Here is an 18001-nt window from a genome sequence, read left to right on the forward strand (position 1 = left end):
CAGGTCCCAGACGTGCTCAATGGGATTGAGATCTGGGCTCTTCGCTGGCCATGGCAGAACACTGACATTCCTGTCTTGCAGGAACTCACGCATAGAATGAGCAGTATGGCTGGTGGCTTTGTCATGCTGGAGTGTCATGTAAGGATGAGCCTGCAGAAAGGGTACCACATGAGGGAGGAGGATGTCTTCCCTGTAACGCACAGCTTTGAGATTGCATACAATAACAACATGCTCAGTCCGATGATGCTGTGACACACCGCCCCAGACCATGACAGACCCTCCACCTCCAAATTGATCCCACTCCAGAGTACAGGCCTTGGTGTAACGCTCATTCCTTCGACGATAAACTCGAATCCAACCATCACCCCTGGTGAGACACAACCGCGACTCGTCAGTGAAGATCACCTTTTTGCCAGTCCTGTCTGTTCCAGCGATGGTGGGTTTGTACCCATAGGCGATGTTGTTGCCGGTGATACAACAGGCCTACAAGCCCTCAGTCCAGCCTCTCTCAGCCTATTGCGAATAGTCTGAGCACTGATGGCGGGATTGTGAGTTCCTGGTGTACCTCAGGCAGTTGTTGCCATCCTGTACCTGTCCCGCAGGTGTGATGTTCAGATGTATTGATTCTGTGCAGGTGTTGTTACACGTGGTCTGCCTCAGCGAGGACGATCAGCTGTCCGTTCTGTCTCCCTGTAGCGCTGCCTTAGACGTCTCACAGTACGGATATTGCAACCTATTGCCCTGGCCACAGCTGCAGTCCTCATGCTTCCTTGCAGCATGCCTAAGGCACATTCACGCAGATGAGCAAGGGCCCTGGGCATCTTTCTTTTGTTGTTTTTCAGAGTCAGTAGAAAGGCCTCTATAATGTCCTAAGTTTTCATAGCTGTGATCTTAATTGCCTACTGTCTGTAAGCTGTTAGTGTCTTAATGACCATTCCACAGGTGCATGTTCATTAATTGTGTATGGTTCATTGAACACGCATGGGAAACAGTGTTTAAACCCTTTACAATGAAGATCTGTGAAGTTATTTGGATTTTGACTAATTATCTTTGAAAGACAGGGTCCTGAAAAGGGGACTTTTCTTTTTTTGCTGAGTTTGTTGAATGTTATCAGAAAGTATCTTTGAAAACATAACATTTAGTATTTAAAGTAACTTCAAAGTAGATATAGTTTATCGCTTATGTTTTGGCCTTTGTGTAATGTACGTGTTGTCCTTCAGCTTAGTGTCGTGCCCATGTTGAGTATGTATGTTTTTCTTCTCCAGGCCAGTACAGGTGGTGCAGACCCTCTGTACGTGGTGGAGGTGCTGGTCCACTGTAGTCAGGAGAGTGTGAAGAATGCAGCTACAGAGGCTGCTAAACCTGCTGCCACTGGGGAGAAGGGTGAAATGCAGGTGTGCATATGATGGAAAACGCCATGGCTCTGTCAGAAGTAGCTCCCTATTCTAGTGCACTACATTTGACCCTGTATGGCCTCACACGGGGTCAGAGACCCAATAGGTGCCAATTGAGAAATAGTCCATGTGTATGCATTGCTGTGACGACTGGACACTATATACTCCTAGTTTGGTGGTCAGCAGTAGGATGGAATCCAAAATGAATACATTCTAGAATGTAGTCCACACACAATCATTATGGGAGCGGTTACTAACTGTCCTTGAGACTGAAGGAAGTCAAACCTGGCCAAGGCGTTAGTGGTCAAACTGCTGCTGGGCTGTGTCCTAGAGAGCTTCTCTTCAACTTAAAGCAACATCCACACAATTAAATGGAATCATGTTTGGCTATACTGCATTGGGCCGGCAGAGTAGCCTAGTGGTTAGGGCGTTGGACTAGTAACCGGAAGGTTGCAAGTTCAAATCCCCGAGCTGACAAGGTACAAATCTGTCGTTCTGCCCCTGAACAGGCAGTTAACCCACTGTTCCTAGGCCGCCATTGAAAATAAGAATTTGTTCTTAAGTGGCTTGCCTAGTTAAATAAAGGTAAAATAAAAAATATCCTCTTGATTTTAAGATACATTTTCTAAAATGGTATCTAATTTAGAGCCATTTAAGACGTTCCTTCATTCTCAGATTGAAACATACCATGCTTGTGTGGTTGGAAAAGATGCTCCTCATTCAAAACATTTGGTTTGGTAACCCTCCATGTAATATAAACCGGATTACCTGATTTCATTAGCTGTTGCTGCTGCACATTTAACTTAAGTTTGCTTGGCTTAATGGACCAATAGAACAGCCCCTAAAGTACAAACCCTGCCCACCACCTGGCCCTCCAGGCAGGTTAAAGGATACACTCAAAGTATTTGAATGATCTCAAGTGGTATTTGAACCCAGATCTACCGAATTCCATGCATTAAAACTGCATCTGCTGTTGCGGCACATTTTCCCTCAATTGTACGCTAGTCCCTTTAGAGTCCCAGTGTCTTGTGTTATTTAGTTCTGTCAACCAGTCCTAAACCCCTGAGCTCTGTGTCTACATCAAGAGTACTTCAGCTGCCTGGCTGCCTCTTGGCTCATATTATCTCTGAGGAGCCAATAAACTCCAGCTAAAACACTTCCTGGTCCTGCTCTCTGGGCTGGCTTCTGCTAAATGCCTTATGCTGCATTAACTAGAAGTACAGGCTAGGGGAACAAGTTTGATTTAAACTGGAAAGGTTAAATCAGGTGTGCTAAGATAAAGATCCCACAGACTTGTAGACATAGCAGCAGTCAGGATTGCATTTTAGTGCTGTATTTGTGTTTAAAACCCCCGTTAAGTGTTCAGGATCTCCTGCTGCAGTCGATGATGGCCACCATGTTGGATACTAAATAGATACTAATATATTTAGAGATTTAACTGTATACATAAAATAATATACTATTTGTCTTTGTGATCAGGTGGTTCCTGTGATGCTCCGCCTCTTGACCTCTATCAGTTCAGTCCGTCTCTACATCCCCAAAGACCTCCGGCCTTATGACAACAGACAGAGCATGCTGAAATCCATACAGGTGAGAGACACAGCCTTGTGTTCATCAATGCCTTTCTCAACCATTAACACTATTGCTCAAGCTACTCAGAAATCAGTTTTATTCCATGAAAACAGGCTGGGACATTGGAGATGGTTATATATAGTTTTATTGTATTTTACGTTCATTAAAGCTGTTCTTATGCTTCATTCTCTGGTCCCTTCTTCACCACACAGGAGGTGCAGAAGCGCTTCCCAGACGGAGTTCCCCTGCTGGACCCCATTGATGACATGGGCATCAAGGACCCAGGCCTGAAGAAGATCATCCAGAAGGTGGAGGCTTTCGAACACAGGATGTACTCCCACCCCATGCACTCTGACCCCAGCCTGGAGGCTGTCTACTCCCTCTGCGAGAAGAAAGCCTTGGTGAGCATGGGTGGGGTGGTGTTGTTTTGGATGGTTGGTTCATGTCCTGTAGGACCACACTGCGGTGTGTGTGGCAGGGGACCATACAACGCTCTGTCAGTAATGTACTGACATAAACAAGCACAGGATGAGTATCAGAGGAAAATAATATTGGATCTGGCTCTCATTCACTTACTCACATTTTGGCAGAACATTCAGCACCAAACGACTGTTCATCTTTTTAATTGACCTTTATTTAACTAGGCAAGTCAGTACAAATTCTTATTTACAATGACGCCAAACCCGGACGACGTTGGGCCAATTGTGCGCCTCCCTATGGGACTACCAATTATGGCCAGATGTGATGCAATATAAGAGAATATAAAGACTTGTATTTCACTTACCAGTCTAACGTTAGCATCCTCTCATTTAGCTGTTGTCGATGACATTATTCTGCAAGACTATCGTCCAAAATCTGTATACTTGGACTTTGATTTAGCTTTTCCAATATTAGTAGCCATAAAGTAAGTTCAACATTTGCTTAACACGGAACCCAAACCGGCTGCGCGCGTGCGCTATTGTGCATAAATTTATTAATTTGGGGACACACCAAACGCATTAAACATGCAGGTTCAAATATCAAAACAAACTCTGAACCAATGACATTAATTTGGGGACAGGTCAAAAAGCATTAAACATGTATGGCAATTTAGCTAGCTTGCACTTGCTAGCTAACATTAATTTGTCCTATTTAGCTAGCTTGCTGTTGCTATTTTGTTATTTTACCTGAAACAGGACCTCAACTCTGACATTTAATCCACACATAAAACGGCCAACCGAATCGTTTCTCGTCATCTCTCCTCCTTCCAGGCCTTTTCATCTTTGAACTTATATGGTGATCGCATCTAAACTTTCATTGTATTACCCCGACAACCGGCAACAAAGTTCGTCTTTCAATCACCCACGTGGGTATAACCAATGAGGAGATGGCACCTGCTTCTATAAACCAATGAGGAGATTACTTTCAGCGCGATCTGCGTCAGAAATAGGAACGACTTCTATTTTAGCCCTTGGGGTCGCAGACACTCATTGGCGCACGCGAGCAGTGTGTGTGCAATAATTGAATAACATGGATTTCTACATTTATTTTGTGACGCAATCAACGTGTCCGGTCTGGTCAGCAAGTAACGCGCTTCGCCATATTCTTGCATGAATGTCCAAGAGGAACTAGCTTCCTGGCGCAAGGTTTACTGGATGATTGTGCGACGGATACTGGGTTTCCACATACTCTCATAAAGCCTGGTTTGAACACGATTGGTGCTCGATTGACTGTAACTTCGTCAAACAAGTGAACACCGCCCGTGTCATCCCTTACTAAAATTGGTGTCCTATTGGATATACTAAATGCCGAACAATGAAGTCTGGTTAAAAAAGTTTTGTTTTGTGCTCTCCTCCAAACAATAGCATGGCATTTTTCACAGTCATAGTTACTGTAAATAGGACAATGCAGTTAGATTAGCAAGAATTTAAGCTTTCAGCTGATATGTACCACAAAAAAATGTTCCGCTAAAACCGGCATGCATGACATTGTGCGACATGATTTACAATGGTCCCGTTGATAGGAAACCAATCCTGAAGAAATGAACTTGTTAGGGATCAGCCGTGGGTTCTTTTCTAATTTTGCCTTAAATGGCGTACCCAAACTTAACTGCCTGTAGCTCAATCCCTGAAGCAAGGATATGCATATTCCTGGTACCATTTGAAAGGAAACACTTTGAAGTTTGTGGAAATGTGAAATTAATGTAGGAGAATATAACACAATAGATCTGGTAGAAGAAAATACAAATAAAAAAACAACCTATATTTGTTGTACCGTCTCTGAAATGCAAGAGAAAGGTCAAACATCTAGCCTTGAAGTTGGATGTAATTTAGATGGTGTCCACAAGAGGGCAACAGCGTTTGCGCAAAGTTTCAAACTGAATACTTGAAGAATGAACAATCCACATAACATTTAGAATGAAGTCACCCAGGTGTCTGTCACTATTTGTCCAAATGTACCAAAGTGTCTGAATTGGTAAATTGGTACATTTTCAAGAACATACAAAAATGCTACTCTAATAAAAAATACAAGTTTACGCACTCCCAGGAATGTCATACATTATGAAAATGTACTAACAGGAGACCCAACAAGAATGCTGATCCAATGTCTCCACACACATATTTAAGATAAGGGCCAAGTCAGCAGCCAACACTGATCAAATGTCATAAGTGTGCACACCACAAACACAAAGTTTAAAAAATGACACATTATTTACAATGACTGGACTTACAACACACCCTCTACACAAGATTGTGCTGCTGGTCCCAAGTCCCTTTCAGCAGTAAAGCACTTACAATATCTACTTGTAGGCTGGCTGGGTATTCACACCTCTAGATGGTGAGCCACAGAGCAGCAGTCAGACTATGTGGGGGATGGAGGACTTGAATGTGGCCTCCTTGAAGTCAGTAAACTCAAGTTTACTTATTATTTTGAACTTTTTTTCGCTATACACCAAATAAACAACATCTATAAACATATATTATATTGAGTGGAGAACACTGTGGTGAAGGTTGTGTACCAAATCTTTGTCTTTCTAATTGGCTAGCTTTGAAATGCAGAGGAGGAGATTTCAAAGAAATAAGGAGAAAAATGAGTATAATTTTGCGGCCAGGTGCCTGTGAAAGCATTAGTGTTAAGTCCCAGCTGTAGTCTGACTTTGCTGGCTTGGGTATTATATTTTCCATTCCGCACTGTCCTTTTTCCCAGTTCAATTCCAGCACATATGGTGAATGTGTAGCCAGGCCAGTACAGTACAGCTCGGCTTGGTTAAAGTTAGCTCTGTAGTGTGAAACGGGCCCTGCTCCTACAACTGGCCTTGGTCATGACCTTTGACCTCTGCACAATCGATGTGTGTGAGATATATTACATATCTGTGCATGGGGAGGGACAAAGCCCTATAAACCAGATTACAAACACACTGTTTGATTTGACATGACTTGAGAATTACACCCATAATAATCCAAGATGGCGTATCAGTCGGACGTGTGTTTTGTCTTGTCCCGTGTAAATAGTCCTTTTCCTTGTTTTTTTTTCGTATACTAATCTCACTTTCCTACAACCCGCCTCACCCAATGTGGTACGGATCTGCTGTTTTTATACCTTAGAACCGGAACCCCCATCAGAAGCTAGCCAGCTAACTAGCTACTAGCTAGTAGTCAGTTAGCCACTGCTAGCGGTCTTCACCGTTAACTCGGACACCAGCTAGCTTCAGCTCGGTCAATACATGCCAGTCAGCACAGCGCGATATCAACCCAGAGCATATCAACCTATCAACCGATATCAACCTAACGCCTCTGTCCCGAAGCAAGCACCAGTTAGCCTTGAGCTAGCCTCGAGCAAGGCCCATCTCCCGGCTAGCCGAAGAGGTCTACCAGCTAATTCTTGGGCTACAATACCTGGAATTGGAAAGCTGCCGCGGTCATCCCCCTCTTCAAAGGGGGAGACACTCTAGACCCAAACTGCTACAGACCTATATCTATCCTGTCCTGCCTTCTCTAAAATATTCGAAAGCCAAGTTAACAAACCGATCACCGACCATTTCGATTCCCACCGTACATTCTCCACTATGCAATCTGGTTTCTGAGCTGGTCATGGGTGCACTTCAGCCATGCTCAATGTCCTAAACGATATCATAACTGCCATCCATAAAAGACAGTACAGTGCAGCTGTCTTCATCAACCTGGCCAAGGCTTTCGACTCTGTCAATCACTGCATTCTTATTGGCAGTCTCAATAGCCTTGGTTTCTCAAATGACTGCCTTGCCTGGTTCACCAACTACTTCTCAGAGTTCAGTGTGTCAAATCGGAGGGCCTGTTGTCCGGACCTCTTGCAGTCTCTATTGGGGTGCCACAGGGTTCAATTCTCGGGCCGACTCTCTCTCTCTGTATACATCAATGATGTAGAGCTTGCTGATTGTGATTCTCTGATCCACCTCTACGCAGACGACACCATTCTGTATACATCTGGCCCTTCTTTGGACACTGTTAACAAACCTCAAAACGAGCTTCAATATTCCTTCTGTGGTCTCCAACTGGTTTTAAATGCTAGTAAAACTAAATGCATGCTCTTCAACCGATTGCTGCTTGCACCCGCCCGCCCGACAATCATCACTACTCTGGACGGTTCTGACTTAGAATATGTGGACAACGACAAATACCTTGGTGTTTGGTGAGACTGTAAACTCTCCTTCCGGACTCACATTAAGCGTCTAATCCAAAAATAAATCTAGAATCGGCCTCCTATTTCGCAACAAAGCCTCCTTCCCTCAATCATACCCTCGTAAAACGGACTATTCTACCGATCATTGACTTATGTCATTTACAAAATAGCATCCAACACTCTACTCAGCAAATTGGATGTCTATCACAGTGCCATCCGTTTTGTCACCAAATCCCCTTATACTTCCCTCCACTGCGACCTGTACGTTCTCGTTGGCTGGCCCTCACTACATATTTATAGGTATCACAAAAATCAAGAGGGATATTGTGTTTGCTGCTAGTCTATATCTGTAATTTGTTGTATTTTGTAAGAATAAGATTGTGTTTGTGTAATTTCATCATGATATCATCCAGACAATGTTTTTTTATTTTTTTATTTGTATTCATGTTGATAAGCATGAAATGGCTTTTTTTCCTTCCAAAAAGTGCAACACATTTGTACATAGTTAACACAATTTTAATTAAAAAAAATGTCTGTAGTGATTTTTTTTACATACGGATGGATAAAAAAAAGTAAGGTATTTTGTTTGTCTATTTTGTTGCTTCGGGTACAGATATATTATATTAGTCTTGTTGGGATAGTCAGGTACAGATATATTATATTAGTCTTGTTGGGATAGTCAGGTACAGATATATTATATTAGTCTTGTTGGGATAGTCAGGTACAGATATATTATATTAGTCTTGTTGGGATAGTCAGGTACAGATATATTATATTAGTCTTGTTGGGATAGTCAGGTACAGATGTATTATATTAGTCTTGTTGGGATAGTCAGGTACAGATATATTATATTAGTCTTGTTGGGATAGTCGGGTACAGATATATTATATTAGTCTTGTTGGGATAGTCAGGTACAGATATATTATATTAGTCTTGTTGGGATAGTCAGGTACAGATGCATTATATTAGTCTTGTTGGGATAGTCAGGTACAGATATATTATATTAGTCTTGTTGGGATAGTCGGGTACAGATATATTATACTAGTCTTGTTGGGATAGTCAGGTACAGATATATTATACTAGTCTTGTTGGGATAGTCAGGTACAGATATATTATATTAGTCTTGTTGGGATAGTCAGGTACAGATATATTATACTAGTCTTGTTGGGATAGTCGGGTACAGATATATTATACTAGTCTTGTTGGGATAGTCAGGTACAGATATATTATATTAGTCTTGTTGGGATAGTCAGGTACAGATATATTATATTAGTCTTGTTGGGATAGTCGGGTACAGATATATTATATTAGTCTTGTTGGGATAGTCAGGTACAGATATATTATACTAGTCTTGTTGGGATAGTCAGGTACAGATATATTATATTAGTCTTGTTGGGATAGTCGGGTACTGATATATTATATTAGTCTTGTTGGGATAGTCAGGTACAGATATATTATACTAGTCTTGTTGGGATAGTCGGGTACAGATATATTATATTAGTCTTGTTGGGATAGTCAGGTACAGATATATTATATTAGTCTTGTTGGGATAGTCGGGTACAGATATATTATACTAGTCTTGTTGGGATAGTCAGGTACAGATATATTATATTAGTCTTTTTGGGATAGTCGGGTACAGATATATTATATTAGTCTTGTTGGGATAGTCAGGTACAGATATATTATATTAGTCTTGTTGGGATAGTCAGGTACAGATATATTATATTAGTCTTGTTGGGATAGTCAGGTACAGATATATTATATTAGTCTTGTTGGGATAGTCAGGTACAGATATATTATACTAGTCTTGTTGGGATAGTCAGGTACAGATATATTATATTAGTCTTGTTGGGATAGTCGGGTACAGATATATTATATTAGTCTTGTTGGGATAGTCAGGTACAGATATATTATATTAGTCTTGTTGGGATAGTCAGGTACAGATATATTTTACTAGTCTTGTTGGGATAGTCGGGTACAGATGCATTATATTAGTCTTGTTGGGATAGTCAGGTACAGATATATTATATTAGTCTTGTTGGGATAGTCAGGTACAGATATATTATATTAGTCTTTTTGGGATAGTCAGGTACAGATGTATTATATTAGTCTTGTTGGGATAGTCAGGTACAGATATATTTTACTAGTCTTGTTGGGATAGTCAGGTACAGATCTATTATATTAGTCTTGTTGGGATAGTCAGGTACAGATATATTATATTAGTCTTGTTGGGATAGTCAGGTACAGATATATTATATTAGTCTTGTTGGGATAGTCGGGTACAGATATATTATATTAGTCTTGTTGGGATAGTCGGGTACAGATATATTATATTAGTCTTGTTGGGATAGTCGGGTACAGATATATTATATTAGTCTTGTTGGGATAGTCGGGTACAGATATATTATACTAGTCTTGTTGGGATAGTCGGGTACAGATATATTATATTAGTCTTGTTGGGATAGTCAGGTACAGATATATTATATTAGTCTTGTTGGGATAGTCGGGTACAGATGCATTATATTAGTCTTGTTGGGATAGTCAGGTACAGATATATTATATTAGTCTTGTTGGGATAGTCGGGTACAGATATATTATTAGTCTTGTTGGGATAGTCGGGTACAGATATATTATATTAGTCTTGTTGGGATAGTCGGGTACAGATATATTATATTAGTCTTGTTGGGATAGTCGGGTACAGATGCATTATATTAGTCTTGTTGGGATAGTCGGGTACAGATATATTATATTAGTCTTGTTGGGATAGTCGGGTACAGATATATTATATTAGTCTTGTTGGGATAGTCAGGTACAGATATATTATATTAGTCTTGTTGGGATAGTCAGGTACAGATATATTAGTCTTTTTGGGATAGTCAGGTACAGATATATTATATTAGTCTTGTTGGGATAGTCAGGTACAGATATATTATATTAGTCTTTTTGGGATAGTCAGGTACAGATATATTATATTAGTCTTGTTGGGATAGTCAGGTACAGATATATTATATTAGTCTTGTTGGGATAGTCGGGTACAGATATATTATATTAGTCTTGTTGGGATAGTCGGGTACAGATATATTATATTAGTCTTGTTGGGATAGTCGGGTACAGATATATTATATTAGTCTTGTTGGGATAGTCGGGTACAGATATATTATATTAGCCTTGTTGGGATAGTCGGGTACAGATATATTATACTAGTCTTGTTGGGATAGTCAGGTACAGATATATTATTAGTCTTGTTGGGATAGTCAGGTACAGATATATTATATTAGTCTTGTTGGGATAGTCGGGTACAGATATATTATTAGTCTTGTTGGGATAGTCAGGTACAGATATATTATATTAGTCTTGTTGGGATAGTCAGGTACATATATATTATATTAGTCTTGTTGGGATAGTCAGGTACAGATATATTATTAGTCTTGTTGGGATAGTCAGGTACAGATATATTATTAGTCTTGTTGGGATAGTCAGGTACAGATATATTATATTAGTCTTGTTGGGATAGTCAGGTACAGATATATTATATTAGTCTTGTTGGGATAGTCAGGTACAGATATATTATATTAGTCTTGTTGGGATAGTCAGGTACAGATATATTATATTAGTCTTGTTGGGATAGTCAGGTACAGATATATTATATTAGTCTTGTTGGGATAGTCAGGTACAGATATATTATATTAGTCTTGTTGGGATAGTCAGGTACAGATATATTATATTAGTCTTGTTGAGATAGTCAGGTACAGATATATTATATTAGTCTTTTTGGGATAGTCAGGTACAGATATATTATATTAGTCTTGTTGGGATAGTCGGGTACAGATATATTATATTAGTCTTGTTGGGATAGTCGGGTACAGATATATTATATTAGTCTTGTTGGGATAGTCGGGTACAGATATATTATATTAGTCTTGTTGGGATAGTCGGGTACAGATATATTATATTAGCCTTGTTGGGATAGTCGGGTACAGATATATTATATTAGCCTTGTTGGGATAGTCGGGTACAGATATATTATACTAGTCTTGTTGGGATAGTCAGGTACAGATATATTATATTAGTCTTGTTGGGATAGTCAGGTACAGATATATTATATTAGTCTTGTTGGGATAGTCAGGTACAGATGCATTATATTAGTCTTGTTGGGATAGTCAGGTACAGATATATTATATTAGTCTTGTTGGGATAGTCGGGTACAGATATATTATTAGTCTTGTTGGGATAGTCAGGTACAGATATATTATATTAGTCTTGTTGGGATAGTCGGGTACAGATATATTATTAGTCAATCACCACCTTCCGGAGACACCTGAAACCCCACCTCTTCAAGGAATACCTAGGATAGGATAAGTAATCCTTCTCACCCCCCTTAAATGATTTAGATGCACTGTTGTAAAGTGGCTGTTCCACTGGATGTCAGAAGGTGAATTCACCAATTTGTAAGTCGCTCTGGATAAGAGCGTCTGCTAAATGACTTAAATGTTAAATGTAATATTCTTCGCCAAACCCACTGGCTCCAGGTCATCTATAAGTCTTTGCTAGGTATAGCCCGGCCATATCTCAGCTCACTGGTCACCATAGCAACACCCACCCGTAGCACGCGTTCCAGCAGGTATATTTCACTGGTCATCTGCAAATCCACCACCTCCTTTGGCCGCCTTTCCTTCCAGTTCTCTGCTTTTGCAAAAAATCACTGAAGCTGGAGACTCATATCTCCCTCACTAACTTTAAGCATCAACTGTCAGAGCAGTAAACAGCAAGCAATGCCGGTGTAGAAGCACGGTGGCTAGGAAAAACTCCCTAGAAAGGCCAGAACCTAGGAAGAAACCTAGAGGGAACCAGGCTATGGGGGTGGCCAGTCCTCTTCTGGCTGTGCCAGGTGGAGATTATAACAGTACATGGGCAAGATGATCAAATGTTCATAGATGACCAGCAGGGTCAAATAATAATAATCACAATGGTTGTCGATGGTGCAACAGGTCAGAACCTCAGGAGTAATTGTCAGTTGGCCTCTCATGGCCGATCATTAGAGTATCTCTACCGCTCCTGCGGTCTCTGAGAGAGTTGCAAACAGCAGGTCTGGGACAGGTAGCATGTCCGGTGAACAGGTCAGGGTTCCATAGCCGAAGGAAGAACAGTTGCAACTGGAGCATCAGCAGGGCCAGGTGGACTGGGGACAGACAGCAAGGAGTCATCAGGCCAGTTAGTTCTGTGGCATGGTCCTAGGGCTCAGGTCCTCCGAGAGAGAGAGAATTTAGAGGGCATAATTCAATTTGCACAGGACACCGGATAAGACGGGAGAAATTCTCCAGATACAACAGACGGACCTAGTACCCCGACACGTAAACAACTGCAGCATAAATACTGGAGGCTGAGACGGGAGGGGTCGGAAGACACTGTGGCCATGTCCAAACAGGCAGAATATAACCTGTACATAGATTCTTCTATTGTGTTATTGACTATACGTTTGTTTATCCCATGTGTAACTCTGTTGTTTTTGTCGCAATACTTTGCTTTATCTGGGCCAGTTCGCAGTTGTAAATGAGAACTTGTTCTCAACTGGCCTACCTGGTGAAATAAAATCAAAATTAAAATAAACACGCTCATAAAAAATAAAATCTCCAACCCTCTGCTTGGCTTCTGGTTCTATGCCACTGCACAAAGTATCGGCCTGCATAACATCTTGTCCAAATCCTGCCACAGCAGGACACACATGCATACAGACCGGCAGGCAGACACTTTCACTAGAAACACAAAGCTGGTTAAATTATTTTCTAGTGCATTTGTTGTAATTGACTTAGGCTTGATTTCAAGAAATAGTACAGTATAAGTTCGTAGGGTTATGCCTAAGTATCTGCTAATCAGCTTTACAATATCAGTTAATGTGTAAAATAAATATCCTCTAACTTAGTGGATTGCCTAGGGCTGAAGGTAGCCTAACACAGGACCTGGAGGTAGCCTAGCACCGCTGTTGTCTCCCATGTTGTCAAACTCTCCCCGCAGCATGTTCTAGTGGTGTTGGGTGAGCCTGTCATTGGATAATGGTCTTAAGCAGGGACAGTTACACAAGGCGTGTGACGGAGAGGAACAAACTGGCCTGTCAGACAGACTGAGACTGTTAACCAACACTTGGTCTCAGCTGTGTCAGTTCCAACTGGGCTGAGATCTGATTGGATTTCATTCCTCAGTTTGCAGCTTCAGTCATGCAAGGCAGCTTTGTGCTACTGTTTTACGGGCTCCTAACCAACTGTGCTTTATTACATGCTCCTTAAGGTCTTTTTTCGCATTGTTTGTAACTTATTTTGTACATAATGTTGCTGCTACCGTCTCCACTCTGGGCTCCCGAGTGGCGCAGCACAGCATCTCAGTGCAATAGGCGTCACTGCAGTACCTGGTTCGAATCCAGCCTGCATCACATCCAACCGTGATTGGGAGTCCCATAGGGCGGTGCACATTTGGCCCAGCGTCGTCCGGGTTTGGCCGTCATTGTAAGTAAGAATTTGTTCTTAACTGACTTGCCTAGTTATATGAAGTAAAAAAATAAATAATAAAAATACGCCGAAAGAGCTTCTGGATATCAGAATAGTGATTACTCACCTCAAACTGGATGAAGATTTTCTCTTTAATGAGTCCGACTCGAAAGAATACTGTTTCTCCGAAACCAGGCCCAAATCCCCGTCTTTCACGTGAAGAAAAGACTGATAGAGGGGGAGATGGGGGGTGTCTTGTGAGACTTTGGTGGCAAGTGGGTAACCCACCTCTACTGTCCGATCTATTGGCCAACGTACAATCGCTGGAGAATAAACTGGATTAGCTCTGTACGAGACTATCCTACAAACGGACTGTTACCTATATCTTGCTCCTACCCCCAAGCCATAAGACTGCTGAACAATTAATCAAATGGCCACTGGACTATTTACATTACAATTAAAACATTTGATTTATATGATTTAAAATCGTACATTTAAAGGATTGTTTGCACTGAGAGCAGGGATTCTTCTGCCATAGACGCACTTGGGTGGGCCACCTAAGCATATATTTTGATGCCTAAGTCTAATCTATTTGTTTTTTTATATATACAAATTTAAAATATATTTTAGAATGTAAAACTAAAACCAGATATAAAGTATGGAGGAAAGAAAATGGTGTTACCCTTAGAAATGTCCATGTTTTCCATGAAAACATACTTGAAATGAGTTGCAAAATGATGAATAGGAAATATAGTCAAGAGATACTCAACTCTTCTGAAGGCCAGTTTTATTGCTTATTTAATCAGAACAACAGTTTTCAACTGTGCTAACATAATTGCAAAAAGGTTTTCTAATGATCAATTAGCCTTAAAAATCTTCAGTTTTTAGCTACAATAGTCATTTACATTAACAACACTGTATTTCTACACTGTATTTCTGATCAATTTGATGTGATTTTAATGGACAAAATATTAGCTTTTCTTTCAAAAACAAGGACATTTTAAGTGACACCAAACTTTTGAACGTGTGTTATTTTTTTATAATGATATAATCTTTGCGCTAACAATCACCAAAATCAAAGCTAGACCGTCAGGGTAATTGAAAATATGAATTTAACAGTGTTGCTTTTAAGTTTGAGCAGAAAACAGCATTAGCCGTGGCAAAATGCAGGGAATTATCTTGAAAACGGCAACAGTTTCTCTCACCTCGTGGCAGAATATGTAGAATCCTGAGAAATTTGCTTTAAAACGGCAACATTTTCTCTCCGCTCCATGGCAAAATGTGTAGAATTGTAGGAAATTAAGTTTAAAGCTGATAAAATGCGTCTTGACTCCATGGAGAATTGCAGGAAATTGGTGTAAAAATGCTGAAATTGTACACACAAAAATTAGGGTCTTTAAAATGTTTTAAAAATTCTGCTGCTCCCATTGCAACTCCCCTTGCAATGCCTAAGCCCCTTTTTGATTCACAGAGACTATTTTCTTTATCCTTAATAGAGGGTAATGTTTTAAGCAGTTATGTTATCCCGTGTCTCTGTCTGTCAGATTGCAGGGGACATTAAAGGGGCCAAACGGGAGCTGAAAAAGGCTCGGACCGTCCTGCAGATGGACGAGCTGAAGTGCAGGAAGCGTGTCCTGAGACGTCTGGGGTTCGCTACTTCATCTGATGTCATCGAGATGAAGGGCAGAGTGGCCTGTGAGATTAGCAGGTAAGGAAAATAACATCTGCAGCAGTAACACTTTACCCCAAAGTTTGCATTTTGGTAATGATGAAACGCACAGGACATAGAATAAAACCTACACCAGTCAGATTTAATCCCATCCACATGGATACATGTCGATCTTAGGTAGTTCTAATCTAAAACCAGACAATAGCAGATGTACCGAGCCCAATCTTATCATGCAACCTGTTTAAAAGCAAGGTTATGTTATAATTCTGTTTAAGGCTGTATTAAACCCCTCTCTGTAATAATACTATGATTGATCCTAGAACCGTGTGTATATTACCTTGCTATTGAATCTCTCTGTAACAATACTGTGACAGATCTGATACCTGTGTTATTGCTGTGTATGATCCAGTGCTGATGAGCTGCTGCGAATAGAGCGTCTGCTAAATGACTTAAATGTAAATGTAAATATACATTGAACAAAAATATAAATGCAACCATTTCAAATATTTTACTGAGTTCATTCAAGTAAATCAGTCAATTTAAATTAATTAATTAGGCCCTGATCTTTAGATTTCACATTACTGGGCATTAGGGCTGTCCCCGAAAAAAGAAGCGGAAGAAAATCTTAGTTGCCCGAAAGTCGTCTGCTCTGTCGACCAATCGATTGGTCAAAATGAAAACGTTTATTTGTAAAACGTGTATGTAACACCCTATTTGTTTTGCTAAAAACAACTATAAAGTGAGCTTGAGCTTGTCTGATGCTTTAAGCGCACTGTTTGATTAATTAAGACACAAATTACTCAAGAGGGAGCCAGAGATCAAGATAACCAGAAGAAAAAACCTTCACCTGTCCCGACCATTCTCCCGCTCCTACTGGCTTTCGCAGATTACGCTCCTGAAGTTGCCAGTATTAGGCTACACAAGGAGTCTGCAAATTTTCTACGCATGACGCAACCTTCGCCTCTCCCGAGCCCGTTGGGGAGTTGCAGCAATGGGACAAGATCGTAATTAAAATTGGGAGAAAGAGGCTAAAAATTAATACAAATTAAAATACACTCTTTTAAAATCCTTTAAATCACATTGGCTATGCATGCCCTGTTTGCAACAGCTTGAAACATTGTATCAACTATTAACTTGGGTCTGGCCTGAAGCTCCTTGGAACATTGTGTAAAATATTCTGGGCCCTCAGTTTCCACCTCCTGTGAGCTCAGAACAGACACAGCTGTAGGCTATTTGCGCAAGGGATAAGAAGTAATCAGGTAGGCCTACTTAATGACAGTTCAACTGGATTTTAATATTTTGCCTTTTCATGCTGAGTGGTTATCAAAAGGGATAGAGCTGGAAAGATTATTCAAATGAATTGAGGAAGTATTGTAATTCTCAATGGATGTAAAAGCACACTTTGTTTGCTTGCTGTTCGAGGTGAAATTTCTTTTTAATTTATTTCTTTTTAACCTTTATTTAACAAGGCAAGTCAGTTAAGAACAAATTCTTATTTTCAATGATGGCCTAGGAACAGTGGGTTAACTGCCTGTTCAGGGGCAGACTGAGAAGCTCCACAGCTCATAAGTGGTGGTGCATTAAACCAATCAGAAATTCTATCAGATCCCCAAATGTGCACATTTATATGCCTACATTTGCATGCAGACCAGGTAGCCCGTACTTCTAAAAATCAAATACAATTTTATTGGTCACATACACATGGTTAGCAGATGTTAATGCGAGTGTAGAGAAATGCTTGTGCTTCTAGTTCCTACCGTGCAGTAATATTTAACAAGTAATCTAACAATTTCACAACTACCTTATACACACACAAGTGTAAAGGAATGAATAAGAATATGTACATATAAATATATGGATGAGCGATGAACGAACGGCATAGGCAAAATGCAGTAGATGGTATAGAGTACAGTATATACATATGAGATGAGTAATGTAGAGTATGTAAGCTTTAAATATAGTGGCATTGTTTAAAGTGACTAGTGATAATTTATTAAAGTGACTAGTGATAATTTATTACATCTAATTATAAAAGTGGCTAGAGATTGAGTCAGTATGTTGGCAGCAGCCACTCAATGTTAGTGATGTCTGATGGCCCTGAGATTGAAAAACAGTTTCTGTCTCGGCCCCTGCTTTGATGCACCTGTACTAACCTCACCTTCTGGATGATTAATTGAGGAATTGATACATTCCTGTAGTTAGCATGCCAATTGCAGGCTCCCTCAACTTGAGACATCTGTGGCATTGTG

General features: G+C 40.4%; 1 protein-coding gene across 1 annotated transcript in view; it reads left to right on the plus strand.

The window, feature by feature from the left end:
* LOC135548169 (exosome RNA helicase MTR4-like) overlaps positions 1 to 18001 on the plus strand; it is a 60700-nt gene that overhangs the window by 34014 nt on the left and 8685 nt on the right. Inside the window, exons 18-21 of the mRNA XM_064977491.1 lie at positions 1266 to 1394; positions 2874 to 2984; positions 3179 to 3367; positions 15628 to 15791. Of these exons, the coding sequence (XP_064833563.1) occupies positions 1266 to 1394; positions 2874 to 2984; positions 3179 to 3367; positions 15628 to 15791 (593 nt within the window). The remainder of the gene's footprint in view (positions 1 to 1265; positions 1395 to 2873; positions 2985 to 3178; positions 3368 to 15627; positions 15792 to 18001) is intronic.

The sequence above is a fragment of the Oncorhynchus masou genome, chromosome 11 (genome assembly GCF_036934945.1).
Source record: "Oncorhynchus masou masou isolate Uvic2021 chromosome 11, UVic_Omas_1.1, whole genome shotgun sequence".
NCBI lineage: Eukaryota > Metazoa > Chordata > Actinopteri > Salmoniformes > Salmonidae > Oncorhynchus > Oncorhynchus masou.